General features: G+C 29.0%; 1 protein-coding gene across 1 annotated transcript; it reads left to right on the top strand.

Annotated features, from left to right (window-relative positions):
• The first annotated feature begins 2,479 nt into the window (after positions 1-2,479).
• LOC107018671 lies at positions 2,480-3,194 on the top strand. The gene has a single exon (XM_015219211.2). It carries the CDS (start codon positions 2,587-2,589, stop codon positions 3,085-3,087), a length of 501 nt encoding a protein of 166 aa, XP_015074697.1. The 5' UTR covers positions 2,480-2,586; the 3' UTR covers positions 3,088-3,194.
• The last annotated feature ends 12,060 nt before the right edge of the window (positions 3,195-15,254 follow it).

Here is a 15,254-nt window from a genome sequence, read left to right as displayed (position 1 = left end):
AAACCAAAAAAAGTCAAAAAAAAATTATGTTTGACGAGGATTAAATTTACTCATATGGGATTATATTTTTTTGGAAAAAATAATAAAAATTTAGATTAATTTTTTTTTTCCATTTCCGTTAGAGGAAAAGGGTATATGTGAGCCATTTGTTTACAAGTAGGGGTATATATGAGCCACTTTCATAACAAGGGTATATCAGCTCTAAATGACAAAGTTGAGGGTTATATCAGAACCTTTTTCGTTGATTTATTTATCTATGTTAGTTCTGGTAATTAACCGTGAGAAGAGCAATCAAATTGATTAAACATAATTTAAAGGATAAAAAATTACAAGACTAAATAGTACAATTATTATTATTATAGAAAGAAAAGCATGATAACATTTCTCCACCTACCAAGCTAAATAATAATGTTTCTTTTTTTAAAAAAAAGCTTTCGTCTGGACCATCAATATAATAACACTCTTCCCGTTTCACAAAAAATAACCTAGTATAATTTGACACTGAATCTACGGAAAAAAAATGGATTTTATGGTTCAAAGCAAAAATTATATCAAATGTACAAAATTACTGAAATTAAAATCTTACCAAAAATAAAAAAATATTCTTTTTAAAACACACTAAAAAAATTATTTCGTTCATTTTTGAAACGAAAAAATATAAAAAAGAAAAAGATTGATATTCAATATTGCTCAAAATATGTTAAGGTTGTTCCATATTTTAGGTGAGAAATGGACCCCGCCATATTGCAGAAAATAATTGTCTATGGACCATTTGAACCTATTTTTTAAAAAATATAAAAATCTTAACTAGGTCAGTCAACAAAAGGCTTTTCTTTTCCACATTTTATTTATTTCATAATATATTATATTATCATAAATATCTTTTAAAATTATTTTAATAAATATAATTGTACTATAAAACAATAAAATTTAAGTAGTAATTAAAATAAATATTGTACTATTTAATTAAAAATATGATACATCGAGTAATAACCATACAAACTAACCTGTTAAAAAAAAAGCTTTTGGTTCATCAGTAATCAGTTATTGATTTAACTATTTTAATTTTTTAAATAATTAATTTATCGATTCTTAACGGTTTAACAGGTTAATTAATTATAAATTATATTTAACTATTTAATATATAAACTCTAGAATTAATATTTAGTTTCATATTTTTATTTTTGGCTCTCAAACTTTCGCTTATTCCAGCATATGTTAAAAACGCCCGTGTAGTTAAAATGCTAAAGTGTGTTCTCGAACTAAGTTTAGGGTTTTTTCCATGTATTTTTCCTCTTAAATTATACAATCTATTAATTCATGTGCATGATTTATTTGGTTCATTATATTATCTTTACGTCATTTTCAATTACTTATTTTGTTTTGTGTCAAATCTCAACTATTAAATTGATAACTTAAATGAATAATGATCAATAATCAATAATTAATATCAAATCAATATCTTAATCAATAATTGTATCACTACCTGAGTTGTGTCGAATATACAAAATTATCCTTTCATCTTGTAACATTAAACATGTTACATGAAAAACTGAAATTAAAATGTTAGCAAAAATAAAAAAATCATTCTTTATAAAATATACTAAAAAATGAGTGCGGAGAATATATAAAAAAGAAAAGATTGATATTCAATATTACTCAATATATGTGAAGGTTGTTCTATATTTTAGGTGAAAAATGGACCCCGCCATATTGCAGAAAATAATTGTCTATGGACCATTTGAACCTATTTTTTAAAAAAATATAAAAATCTTAACTAGGTCAGTCAACAAAAGGCTTTTCTTTTCCTCGTTTTATTTATTTCATAATATAGTATATATAATATATTATATTGTCACAAGTATCCTCTAATATTATTTTAATAATAATACAATAGAATTTAAATAGTAATTAAAATAAATATTGTACTATTTAAATTTAAAATATGACACATCGAGTAATAACCAATACAAACTAACTTGTTAAAAAAAAGCTTTTGTTTCATCCATAATCTGTCGTAATCAGTTATTGATTTAATTATTTTAATTTTTTTAAATAATTAATTTATCAATTCTTAACGGTTTAACAGGTTAATTAATTATAATTTATATTTAACTATTTAATATATAAACTCTAGAATTAATATTTAGTTTCATATTTTTATTTTTGGCTTTCAAACTTTCGCTTATTCCTGTTAAAAACGCTCGTATAGTTAAAGTGCTAAAGTGTTTCTCGAATCAAGTTCAAGGTTTTTTTCGTGTATTTTTTCACTCAAGAAAGATACAATCTATCAACTCATGTGCATGATTTATTTGGTTCATCATATTATTTTTATGTGATTTTTAATTGTTTATTTTGTTTTGTGTCAAATCTTAACTATTAAATTAATAACTTAAATGAATAACGATCAATAACTGATAATTAATATCTTAATCCTTTTTATTATAACCAATAAGTCGAATTGATAAAGTAAAACACCCTAACAAAACCATGGGCTTTGGTGGAATCTTCCATTTCTATAAAATCCGGCCAAACATAGAGTGAGAACAATATATAGAGACGAAAAAACCGGAGCAGAAATTATCAATGGAGAACGTAGCGAGCGTAGCAAAAGCTGCAGTGGAGAAATTGAAGGAGATGAATATGGTGGAAAACGCAAAGGAGATCGTCTTAAAAACGACGCCGTCGTTTGTATCGGAATATGCACGGATCTTATTCAATTGGTTATCGGGAAATTTGAAGCAGATTGCCGTGAAAATGACGCCGGTCGTGCGAATTTCATCCGACTGGCTACTGAAAAATACGAAGGAGATTATCGTGAAAACGGCGCCGTTTGTACGAACCTCATCTCACTGGTTACTGGAAAAAGCTCCTCCACTGAATTCGATCCGAGAAACTCCACTGCATATCTCCATTCCAATCGGATTTCTGCTGATTTTGTTCCTCCGCCGGTGCTTCAGCGGCGGCGACGGCGGCGGAAATGGGAAGACGATGAAAGCTCCGGGAAGGAATAATGTAAGGATACAAAGGCGTGATTTTGAAAGCAGTCCTAAATCCTATTTCCGCAATCTCCGCTCGCGGAAATAACTAATTTCGGTATTATTATTCGGTATTTAATATTTTTAAGTTTGAATTTGAAATATCTTGATATCATCGATCTAGGTACTAATATATATTATGTGTTTGTATTTCAATATTTATAAATAATTAATTATAAATTTAGTTATTATTTTATTTTAATATAACGTAATCGTAAAAATTAAAACGAAAGAAATATTAAATGAAGCTGGACATTACTTAAATGCATCTACCATCTAACAAGTTGTCGCTTTATCAACGGTATCGATCCAAATAATTAATATTGTTGGATGAAAGTTAGGTGATAGAAATTAATATCAAACCTTGTGAAATTGCTTATGTATACTATCGATCTGAAAATTTTGTATCAAACTAGAAAGGCGAATTAGACTTGAATCGAAGAGTGAAGGTAAAATTTATGTATATTTTTTTTTTTGATTGAATTTTGTGAGACTACGTTAAATATATTATTGTTGTTGTACTTGTAAGTAAGAGTGATGGAATTTGGAAGAGGTGAATTGAAGGTAAGAGGCAAATCAGTAATTGAGAAGATGAAATCAATAGAAGATATTTTGAAGATGTTTATGGAATCCCCAGTAGGATTTGTCATTTCAATTGGGTTGATGGTGATTTTCTTGTCCTTGATTTGTCGTTGCTGCTGCAGAGATAATAATAAAAGGAGAAATGTGGCTCAACGTCGTAGGAAATATTATTGAAGTCAATGACGGAGTTAGAAAATTTAAAAAAATAAATGTACTCTCGTATTTAATTTATGATATTACGTCTGTCTCTCGTATTTTCATTTTCTTGTAATTATTTCTTAAACTTATTTAAAATAAATATAAATTAGTAACTACTCGATCAACTAGGTCCACAAGGGATAATAAATTGCAATACAAAATTCACATACAATACTACTACTACAACAAATATAATTTTTCGCATTAATAAAATATTAAAATTTTTGTAGATTTTAAAAACATATACGGAGAGTGTCAATTGTTATTAAAAATACATATTCTTAATTTACCGATCATTTTTTATACAATGTAAATGGGTAAAAAGAAAAAATACATAACATAATTAGGTAACTTAATAATGAAGTAAATTTCTGTTCATGCACTAATAAAAGAAGTCATTGGATAGTCTTTCAAAAAGAGAACGCTTTTATTCGTCAAATTAAGAATCTTTTGGAAATGAAAATATTATTTAATGGTGATGTGATCAACAGATTAAGAGTTAAAGTTATTTATATATTAAATTCTTGCTAAATATATATTGTCTTAATTAATTTTTTATTTCTTTATTATTATTTAACTATCAAAGAGTTATTAATTACTTGTTCATTTTAACAAATCAAGAAAAAATGAAATATTTTTATATATTATATCCTTAATTAATATTACTTTGAAAAAAAAAGGAGCAAAATTTCTTAATAATGTTTAAATTGTTATAAATCCATTAAATAAGTGGATAGTCCATAAAGTTAGTACATGAACAACCATTCGTATTCACTAGGTTACATGAACCTTTTTGGATAAGTATGTATCTATTTATTATGATACTTAATATGGTGACCTTTGGAATGATTTCTCACTCTATAAATAAGGTTGTTCATTCACTATTGTAATATATACATATGAAACTTATATATACTTGAATAAAAGAAAGTCTTCTCCTACATCTATTTCTCTTGTCTTCTTCTTATAATCTTGATTTTACAACACGTTATCAGCACGAGTCTCTACCAGTTCAAGTAAAGACTTTCAAAGCCTCGGAGGTAAGAATTTCCTTTATTTTTAAATAATGTCTAATCTTTCTAAACTTGAATTTCTTGCTCTAGACATATCGGGAAAAAGCTATCTATCATGGGCACTCGATGCAGAAATTCATCTTAATGCGATGGGTCTAGCAGACACCATCCAAGAAAATAATCAAGCATCGAATCAAAACCGTGCTAAGGCGATGATATTTCTCCGTCATCACCTTGATGAGGGTTTGAAAATGGAATATCTCACTGTTAAGGATCCTCTGGTGTTGTGGAACAATTTAAAAGATAGATATGACCACCTGAAGTTGGTTGTCCTTCCACAGGCACGTTATGATTGGATCCACTTGAGACTTCAAGATTTTAAATCTATCAGTGAGTATAACTCTTCTATGTTTAAAATTATCTCACAATTAAAATTATGTGGAGAAAATATCACTGACCATGATATGCTGGAAAAAACGTTTTCCACTTTCCCTGCCTCGAGTATGCTTCTGCAGCAGCAATACCGAGAAATGGGATTTAAAAAGTATTCCGAATTAATCTCACATCTCCTTGTTGCTGAACAACATAATGATTTACTGATGAAAAACCATGAAAGTCGACCTACTGGTTCTATGCCATTTCCTGAAGTAAATACGGCAAATTTTCACCAATCTAAGCGTGAAAAAGGTCGTGGCCCCAGTCGTGGCCGTGGTCGTGGTCGAGGAAGAAATCTCAATCATGGTGATCGTCTTGCACTAAATAATAACATTCAACACCAGCAGTGTAAAAAGAAGAATGAAAAACATGACGTAGTGCAGAAGAAAAATTCAGACAACAAATGTTATCGATGTGGAGGAAAAGGACATTGGTCACGTACCTGTCGTACGCCAAGGCACCTGGTTGAGTTATATCAAGCTTCCCTGAAGGAGGTGAAAAATAACGCAGAAGCCAACTTTATCACGGAAGATACTGTTGAACCCATGCATCTAGATGTAGCGGATTTCTTTGAGAACCCCGAAGGAAAGATAGATCACCTGATAGGTGATGGGTCTGTGATAATATAAATATATTTCATTTTCGTCGTTTATATGAACTAGTATGAATATGTTTTCCTAGATTTGTAAATAACTAAAAGGTTGTGTATTGTTTTTGTTTAGTAATAATATTATAATGTTTATTTCTTTTATATCTTTTATCTTGAAGAATATATGGATACCTCAATGATCAATCATGAAGATATTTGTATAATTGATAGTGGAACAACGCACGCCATATTCAAAGATGAGAAATACTTCTCCTACTTGCTTAGAAGAAAAGCAAATGTTACTACAATTTCTGGTAATTCAAACTTAATAGAAGGCTCCGGAAGAGCTACTATATTTCTGCCTAAGGGGACAAAACTTGTCATAGAAGATGCTTTGTTCTCTTCTAAATCCCCAAGAAACCTGTTAAGTTTTAAAGATATTCGCCGAAATGGATATCATGTTGAGACAATAAATGAAATGAATGTTGAATACCTTGGTATTACCAAGATTGTCTCAAACCAGAAATATGTATTGGAGAAATTATCAACTTTATCTTCTGGCCTGTATTATGCAAAAATAAGTACGATTGAAGCACACTCTATCGTAAACCAGAAGTTTACTGACTTAAAGACTTTTGTGCTTTGGCATGACCGAATAGGTCATCCTGGATCAATAATGATGAGACGAATCATTGAAAACTCAAATGGTCATCCATTAAAGAACCTGAAGATTCTTACAAATGATGAGTTTTCATGTGCTGCTTGCTACCAAGGCAAATTGATTACTAGGCCATCACCAATGAAGGTTAACATTGAATCCCCTCAATTTTTGGAACGAATACATGGGGATATTTGTGGACCTATTCACCCATCTAGTGGGTCGTTTAGATATTTTATGGTCCTAATAGACGCATCTTCAAGATGGTCTCATGTGTGCCTCTTATCATCTCGCAACCTGGCGTTTGCAAAATTATTGGCACAAATGATACGATTAAGAGCGCAATTTCCAGATTATCCCATTAAGACAATTCGTCTTGATAATGCTGGCGAATTCACATCCCAAGCTTTTGATGCTTATTGCGTATCGGTAGGGATAAAAGTTGAACATCCTGTAGCTCATGTTCATACTCAAAATGGCCTTGCTGAGTCATTTATTAAGCGCTTACAATTGATAGCAAGACCTCTACTTATGAAAAGTGAGTTGCCTACTACTGTTTGGGGTCATGCTATCTTACATGCAGCATCACTTGTTCGTCTCAGACCGACTCATTATAATAAATACTCCCCATTACAATTGGTATTTGGTCATGAACCAAATATTGCTCATCTTCGAATTTTTGGATGTGCTGTATATGTGCCTGTAGCACCACCTCAGCGCACCAAGATGGGCCCTCAAAGAAGGTTAGGCATATATGTTGGGTTTGATTCACCCTCAATAATTCGCTACCTTGAGCCATTGACGGGAGATTTATTCACTGCAAGATTTGCAGATTGTCGATTTGATGAAACAAATTTTCCGCAATTAGGGGGAGAGAAAAATAAACTTAAAAGTGAAATTGCATGGAAAGTTTCGTCATTATCTCATTTTGATCCACGCTCCCCTGTGTGTGAACAAGAGGTCCAGAAGATCATCCATTTGCAAAACATAGCAAATCAAATGCCAGACGCATTTACTGATTCAAAAAGGATAACAAAGTCACATATTCCTGCAGTAAATGTGCCTATCCGAATCGACGTCCCAAAAGGACCATCTACAAGTGTCATAGCTTCTGAATCACAAATACGCCTGAAGCGTGGTAGACCATTGGGTTCAAAAGATAAGAATCCTAGAAAAAGAAGTACAAAAAATGACACTACAAAAGAATTTCACGAAGAAATTCAAGATCTGATTAATCCTGATATTCCTGAAGAAATCAGTGAACCCGAGACTCAAGTAAATGAAGAACTCTCAATAAGTTCTTCTACAGGTGATGGGATAAGTTTAGATCGATCAAAAATCATAGTGGATAATGTTTTCGCATATGATGTTGCACTTAACATTATGCAAGGAAATGAGGATCTTGAACCTCTATCCGTCGAAGAATGTCGACAAAGACATGATTGGCCAAAATGGAAAGAAGCAATTGAATCAGAATTGAATTCACTTGCTAAGCGTGAGGTTTTTGGACCAGTAGTCCAAACGCCTAGTGATGTTAAACCAATTGGCTATAAATGGGTCTTTGTACGAAAAAGAAATGAGAGAAATGAGATTGTAAGATACAAGGCACGCCTTGTTGCACAAGGATTCTCTCAACGACCTGGTGTCGACTATGAAGAAACATATTCACCTGTTATGGATGCAATAACTTTTCGATATCTCATCGGTTTAGCTGTACATGAAAATCTTGAAATTCGTCTAATGGATGTGGTTACAGCTTACCTTTACGGTTCACTTGATAATGAAATTTATATGAAAGTTCCAGAAGGACTTAAAATGCCTGAAGCATGTAGTTCAAAATCTCGGGAAATATATTCAATCAGATTACAAAAGTCATTATATGGCTTAAAACAATCAGGGCGCATGTGGTATAATCGCCTCAGTGAGTACTTGATAAAACAAGGTTATATAAACGATGTCATTTGTCCTTGTATATTTATTAAGAAAACAACATTGGGATTTGTTATTCTTGCTGTTTATGTTGATGACATTAATCTCATTGGAACTCCAGAAGAGGTTCAAAAGGCAATTGAATATCTAAAGGAAGAATTTGAGATGAAAGACCTTGGAAAGACAAAAATTTGTCTTGGACTACAAATAGAATATTTAGTAGACGGGGTCTTCATCCATCAATCTGCCTATACTGAGAAAATCTTGAAACGATTTTACATGGACAAAGCACATCCATTAAGTACTCCAATGGTTGTCCGATCACTTGAAGTGAGTAAGGATCCATTCCGACCTCAAGAAGAGAATGAGGAACCTCTTGGTCCAGAAGTACCTTATCTTAGTGCAATTGGGGCACTTATGTATCTTGCTAATGCTACGAGACCTGACATAGCATTTTCTGTTAATTTGTTAGCAAGATATAGTTCTTCCCCTACACGAAGACATTGGAAAGGAGTTAAACATATATTGCGATATCTAAGGGGAACTAGTGATATGGGTCTGTTTTATACTAACAAAGATAGTGCAGATCTTGTTGGTCATGCAGATGCAGGTTATTTATCTGACCCACATAAAGCTCGATCACAAACAGGCTATCTGTTCACATATGGAGGTACTGCTATATCATGGCGATCTATGAAGCAGTCTATTGTCGCTACTTCTTCAAATCATGCTGAGATAATAGCCATTCATGAAGCAAGTAGAGAATGTGTATGGTTAAGATCAGTAATACATTCTATCAAAGAAAGATGTGGTTTGAAGTGTGACGTCAAGATACCCACAATACTCTTTGAAGACAATGCTGCATGCATAGCTCAATTAAAAGGAGGCTTTATAAAAGGAGATAGAACGAAACACATTTCACCAAAATTATTCTTCACACATGATCTCCAGAAGAATGGTGATATTGATGTGCGACAAATTCGTTCGAGTGATAATCCAGCAGATTTATTTACTAAATCTTTACCGGCCTCAACTCTTGAGAAGATGGTTCACAAAATTGGAATGCGGAAACTTAACCATCTGAATCGTGGTTTTTATCAGGGGGAGTAAAATACGCACTGTACTCTTTTTTTCCTTAATCTAGGTTTTGTCCCATTGGGTTTTCCTAGAAAGGTTTTTAATGAGGCAGCAAATAATGCGTATCAAAAGATATGTGTACTCTTTTTCCTTCACTAGAATTTTTTCCCACAGGGTTTTTTTCTAGTAAGGTTTTAACGAGGCACAATATCTATGGACATCCAAGGGGGAGTGTTATAAATCCATTAAATAAGTGGATAGTCCATAAAGTTAGTACATGAACAACCATTCGTATTCACTAGGTTACATGAACCTTTTTGGATAAGTATGTATCTATTTATTATGATACTTAATATGGTGACCTTTGGAATGATTTCTCACTCTATAAATAGGGTTGTTCATTCACTATTGTAATATATACATATGAAACTTATATATACTTGAATAAAAGAAAGTCTTCTCCTACATCTATTTCTCTTGTCTTCTTCTTATAATCTTGATTTTACAACATAAATTTTTAATTCATCAACTTTGTGATTAATATAAATTCACAATTTCAATTATTAATTTCTTAATGTTTCAATTTTCCAATCGACAACAGGGGAAGCGAAATAGACATTCAATAACATTAAATATATTCTTTCTCGATTATTCAAATTATATAATTAGTCTTTAAGAAAATATATTTATTTAATTATATTAATTATGTTTTGAAAATTCAAATAAAAAATGAAACAGGAAGGATTATTAATATGCTTGTCGACTGTCTAATTAACTTTTACATTGTAAGCAACCACAAAAGAATTATTAATATTGAATTTTTGTAATTTTTAAAAAATTCTATTTTCTGTTGGAAAAATATTGGTACATTAAAAAAAATTGATTTTGAACTTAACTTAATAAAAAAAAAAAAGCTAATTTTTTTTGTTAAATCCAAAATCATTAAAGAAAAGATCATCCCCCAATTAATTGAATTGCATAATTCCAAAGTATTTTTTCCTTCAAAATTATTGAGTTCTCCAATTTAAAACTAACAATTAAAATGTACATAATTTTTCCTATATAAGGAGAGTCATTCTATCCCAATTGAAACAAAAAATAAAATAAAATATTTGTAAAAATAATTTGAAGGAGATGATAAAGAAGAAGAGTAATAAGAAAATAATATCAAAGAAAAAGGAAAAAAGATACTAGTGTGTATGGAATTTTATTTGAATTATTATTTAGTCCATGTTGTAATTCTTGTATTCTCTTTCGTTTTCTTAATTAAAAGAAGTAAAACAACATTAAATATATTTGTTCTGGATTATGCAAATAAAATAATGACAAAATGACATAAATCTACCTTTTAAGTTTTTTTATCATCATTATCGCTATTAATTTTATAAATTTCCAAAATATTTTATTTATCGCACATCGAATTAATGTATAAAACACATTAAATTAATGTTTCCTATGCATTTGATTAATGTATTTCGTGTATCAGATTAGTGTATCATGTATAAAATATATATTAAATTAGTGTATTTGTATAAAATGTAATGTTTTTTCTTTAACAAATAATACATCTTTTTCATCAGATTAAAAAATCAACGTTTATATTATTGTATCAGTTTAAGTAATTTCAATAATTATAAACTTATAATAAAGAAGTAATAATTTATTTTAAAAGTAATTTCAGTCTTTGACCCTAAAATAGTTACTCTCCTTAAGAAAATATATTTATTTAAATATATTAGTAATAAATGAATGATAAAGTGAGCATGATTTGAGGTAAGACTTATGAGAAAATGATCAAAATAATTCTTAAATAGATAATGACTATTTTGCTCTTTGATTGAAATGTAAGATAGAAAAATATTCATTTTGATCATTTATCTTAACCAGACGGGTGCTCGAGCACCCATTAATTTTGTTACGAAATATATATATCTATGTAGAAATTGATAAGTATTTGTATAAAATTAACATACAGCACCCAACGAATAAATAATTTAGTTGGCCCAATAACTCTTGGATGGGTACTTAAAACTTTTTTAGTGTTATTGTACCAAGGTTTGAATCTCACTGAATTCGTCACTGATCTTAAACCTAACTAATTTTATAGATAAAAGAATATTAAATTGTACTATGGATCGTACATGATTAAGAAAACTCAATAATGTTGTCTTCTTTATTGATTCCAACTCGATAAAATTTGATGATTTTCACTTTTTCTTCTTTCTACGACAATTTTTTTCTTTTTCCTAATATATTATTCCACAAACCTAATATTCATATATGTGAAATTACAAGAGAGAAAATTAGAAAATTTTGTTAGAAAAAAAACAGATACGATGATGTTAGAGTATTGAATGAAGTTCTTTTTTTTTGAGCTAACAAAGAGAACAATGACAAATTCTGTTAAATTGATCCATAATTAAATATCGACACACATTTCAATCTAGTGAAATGATATGTTATAGACTAAAATAAACTATTACTTATACATTTTGATATTTTTTTCCTCCCAAATATAACAAGTAATTAAATGTAAATGAAGATAGTAGTAGTTACTAATATACATCATTACAAAATCTTCATCAATTAGCTAGACAAGCATATCACAAGGAGCTTTAATCTTCTTGTCAATAGGTTTTTTGCTTCTCAAGCAACACAAAATTATATATCTCATCATCATGATAATAAGTATTTTGCTTGATCTCTTACAATATATAAAGAGATCTTTCACACTCTTCCAACAATATATAAAGAGATTTTTCACAATCTTAATCATCATAACACACGCGATCTTGAGATGATCCATCGTCATAACACACGCAATTTTGAGATGATCCATTATACTGAAAAGCATTTCGACTTGAAAGTAGAAAAAATATATGAAGATAGCTAGAATTACCGCTATTATGAGAAAGGGTAAAGCTAAGTGAAACCAATTCATAAGTTGTCCACAAAAATTCTTCACTAGCCAAGTGAAATTCTCAAGTGTTAGTAGCACTTCACCACCATTTCTTTTTAGTACTTCTAGTACTTCATAACCAAAAAATTGTATCAATTTACCACAAAACTTTATCATAATGAGTAAGGCTTCCCTCAATATATCCATCACAAAGCTTATTATTTCAGCCAAAACCATTTCTATTTTTTCTATTTTGAAAGAAAGAAATAGATTTTTATTATTAGTAAGAAAGTATGATCTCTCTCTCTCTCTAAAATAAAATTTTGTGTCTATTTTTCAAAGTATTTTACATTCTACATTTCTTTTAGTCTCATGGCATGTTTGTGGGACACATCTTCCACCCAACTTTTCTTTTTTCTTTTTAGTATATATACAAACAAAAGATAATAGTAATATTTTCACTTTTAAAAAGACTTTCATAGTCTTCCACTACAAGACTAAAGAGAATCATTTGCTTTAAATATACAATTATTTAGTAGAAATTTTAATTTATGATTTTGACTTTTATCATCTTAGATTAAAATTAAGTATTTATAAATACTTTTTAAATTTATTTAAACAGTACTAAAAATATTTAAATTTACTTTGATTTAGATATACTTAAAGTGAGTTCATGTACTACTGGATCAACTAGGTTTTTAAACATATACTATATGGGGTAAAAGAAAAAGAAAATAGTATACAAAGATCTGGCATATAAAAATAATACTTTCGAAAAGCGCAATGTAAAAAAAAGAATTCCGAACGGAAGGAGTAATTTCTTATAAGGATTAAATAAAACTAACAAGTTTACCCAAGGTAATTACCACGCATAACTATAGTAAATTATATTTTTAGGAATTCAAAATATCACTTGTTAGCGTGATTGTAGGTAGTAAATCATAATTTTAGGTAAGTCACCAAAATTGACCCCACAAAAAGAAAAAGATAAAATAAGAACCTTCCAAAAGAGAGTGCTTCACATTGACAAAATGTAATCGTTATTTTTGAAAATTTTGAAATATTTATTTAATTTTAATTAATTAGAAGGTAACTTTTAGATACTTAATTTAATTAGTGGTTATAATTAAGTAATGATTTTTTAATTATTATTTATTATAAATTCACATATTATTTGACTAGAGTTGCTGGAAAGCTAATGTACTGGATGCTATTGAACATGTAATTTTTAGTATCTCGTTATGATTCAAGTTTAAATATTTAAAAATAGGTAATTAAATATTAGACGAAGGGTATTTATAATATTGAATGTATGAGATTTAACTTTAGGTTTGAAACTTAAAAATTTAATTATAAATTTGGGTGAGTTTTGAAGTCTCGGTTAAACCTATAATAATATGAATGTTGTTAGTTTCAAAATTTTATTGTGATTATGTACCCGAATAAATTGCATTGATTTGGAAGCTCAACAAAAGTGAAAGATGAATAATTATTTAGTTTTCTTATGTTAGTCAATTATATACTTTCAAGGTTAAGATAGAAAAAAATAGGTCACTTATTTATCGATTTTGTGAAATGACAAGTATTATAAACCAACTATTTTTAATAAAAATGATTGGAGAGATATATTTTTTTAATGAGAATAACATATAAATAAAAACAAAAGAAGTGCATGCGATAAACAAAATTAAATATTTATTTTTAATACAAGTGAACAAGTAAAACTAAACTCGGTGAATATAAATTAAACTACTAATACCAACTTGTGTATTATTGAGTAATTCTTCCACGCTTAGTTGACTATTGACATTCCCCAAGTGTACAGTTAATGAAATGAAAAAAAAACACGAATATGCTATATATTGAGTAGCATTAAGAAAAAAAATTCATCTGTTAATTTTTATTTGTTTATATTATTTTTATTCGAGAAAAAGTTTATATATATGTCATTAGTTGTTAATCGAATATAATTCAAATATTACTAAATTATTTTAGTATGTATATATTTAAAACTAATTATTTACTATATAAAAAATATATGATAATTTGTACTTTAATTTTTTGAAATGCTAAGTATTACGAAGGATGACATATATATATAAAAAATAAAAGAGAGTACTGACCCAGGTTGTAAATGAGTGATTTTTTCTATATAGTATTGATCCAAATTGAAAAATATTTATGTAGTGAGATTTTATTGTAAACTCCATGTCCAGGTAATACACTTTGACATTTTACTTGATTGAAAATTTAATTGAAATTGTCAATCAAGTATTATAAAATATATCAATTACCAAAATAAACACATTTATTATACATTAACGATGATTTCAAGCAAATGAAATATACGAAGGATCAAAATAAATACTTATTATAATATTAAGAATCAAAATAAAATATTTATTTTTATTATACATTAAGGATAACTTCAATTAAGGGTGTGTTTGGTAGAAAGGATAACATTTCTCAATTTTTCATATTTAATTGGGTTAAATGTGTTCGAAAAATATTTTTCGAATCAATTAATTTTCCTCAAATTTTTAAAAAATAACTTTCCTTAGAAAATTAAGAAAAATATTTTTCAAAACTTTTCTCCAACTTCTATTACAATTTTTTTGTCCCTACCCTACCCCCAAACCATCCACCACCACCCAAAAATAATAAAAAAAATTCAACTTGTTTTTTAAAAAATATTTTTAACTTCAATTTTTTAATTTTTTTTTACCCCATCCTCACCCCCTCTCGCCCCAAAAGAATAAATTAAAAGTTGTTTTCAGAAGATACGTTCAATTTCAATTATTTGTATCTTTTTAACCCCCCCCCACCCCTCACCCCC

Source organism: Solanum pennellii, chromosome 5 (genome assembly GCF_001406875.1).
Source record: "Solanum pennellii chromosome 5, SPENNV200".
Lineage (NCBI taxonomy): Eukaryota > Viridiplantae > Streptophyta > Magnoliopsida > Solanales > Solanaceae > Solanum > Solanum pennellii.
This window is presented reverse-complemented; position numbering and strand designations above follow the sequence as displayed.

Excerpts from the sequence above, each read along its gene's own strand:
- LOC107018671 (XM_015219211.2), top strand. The coding sequence starts at position 2,587 with ATGGAGAACGTAGCGAGCGTAGCAAAAGCTGCAGTGGAGAAATTGAAG.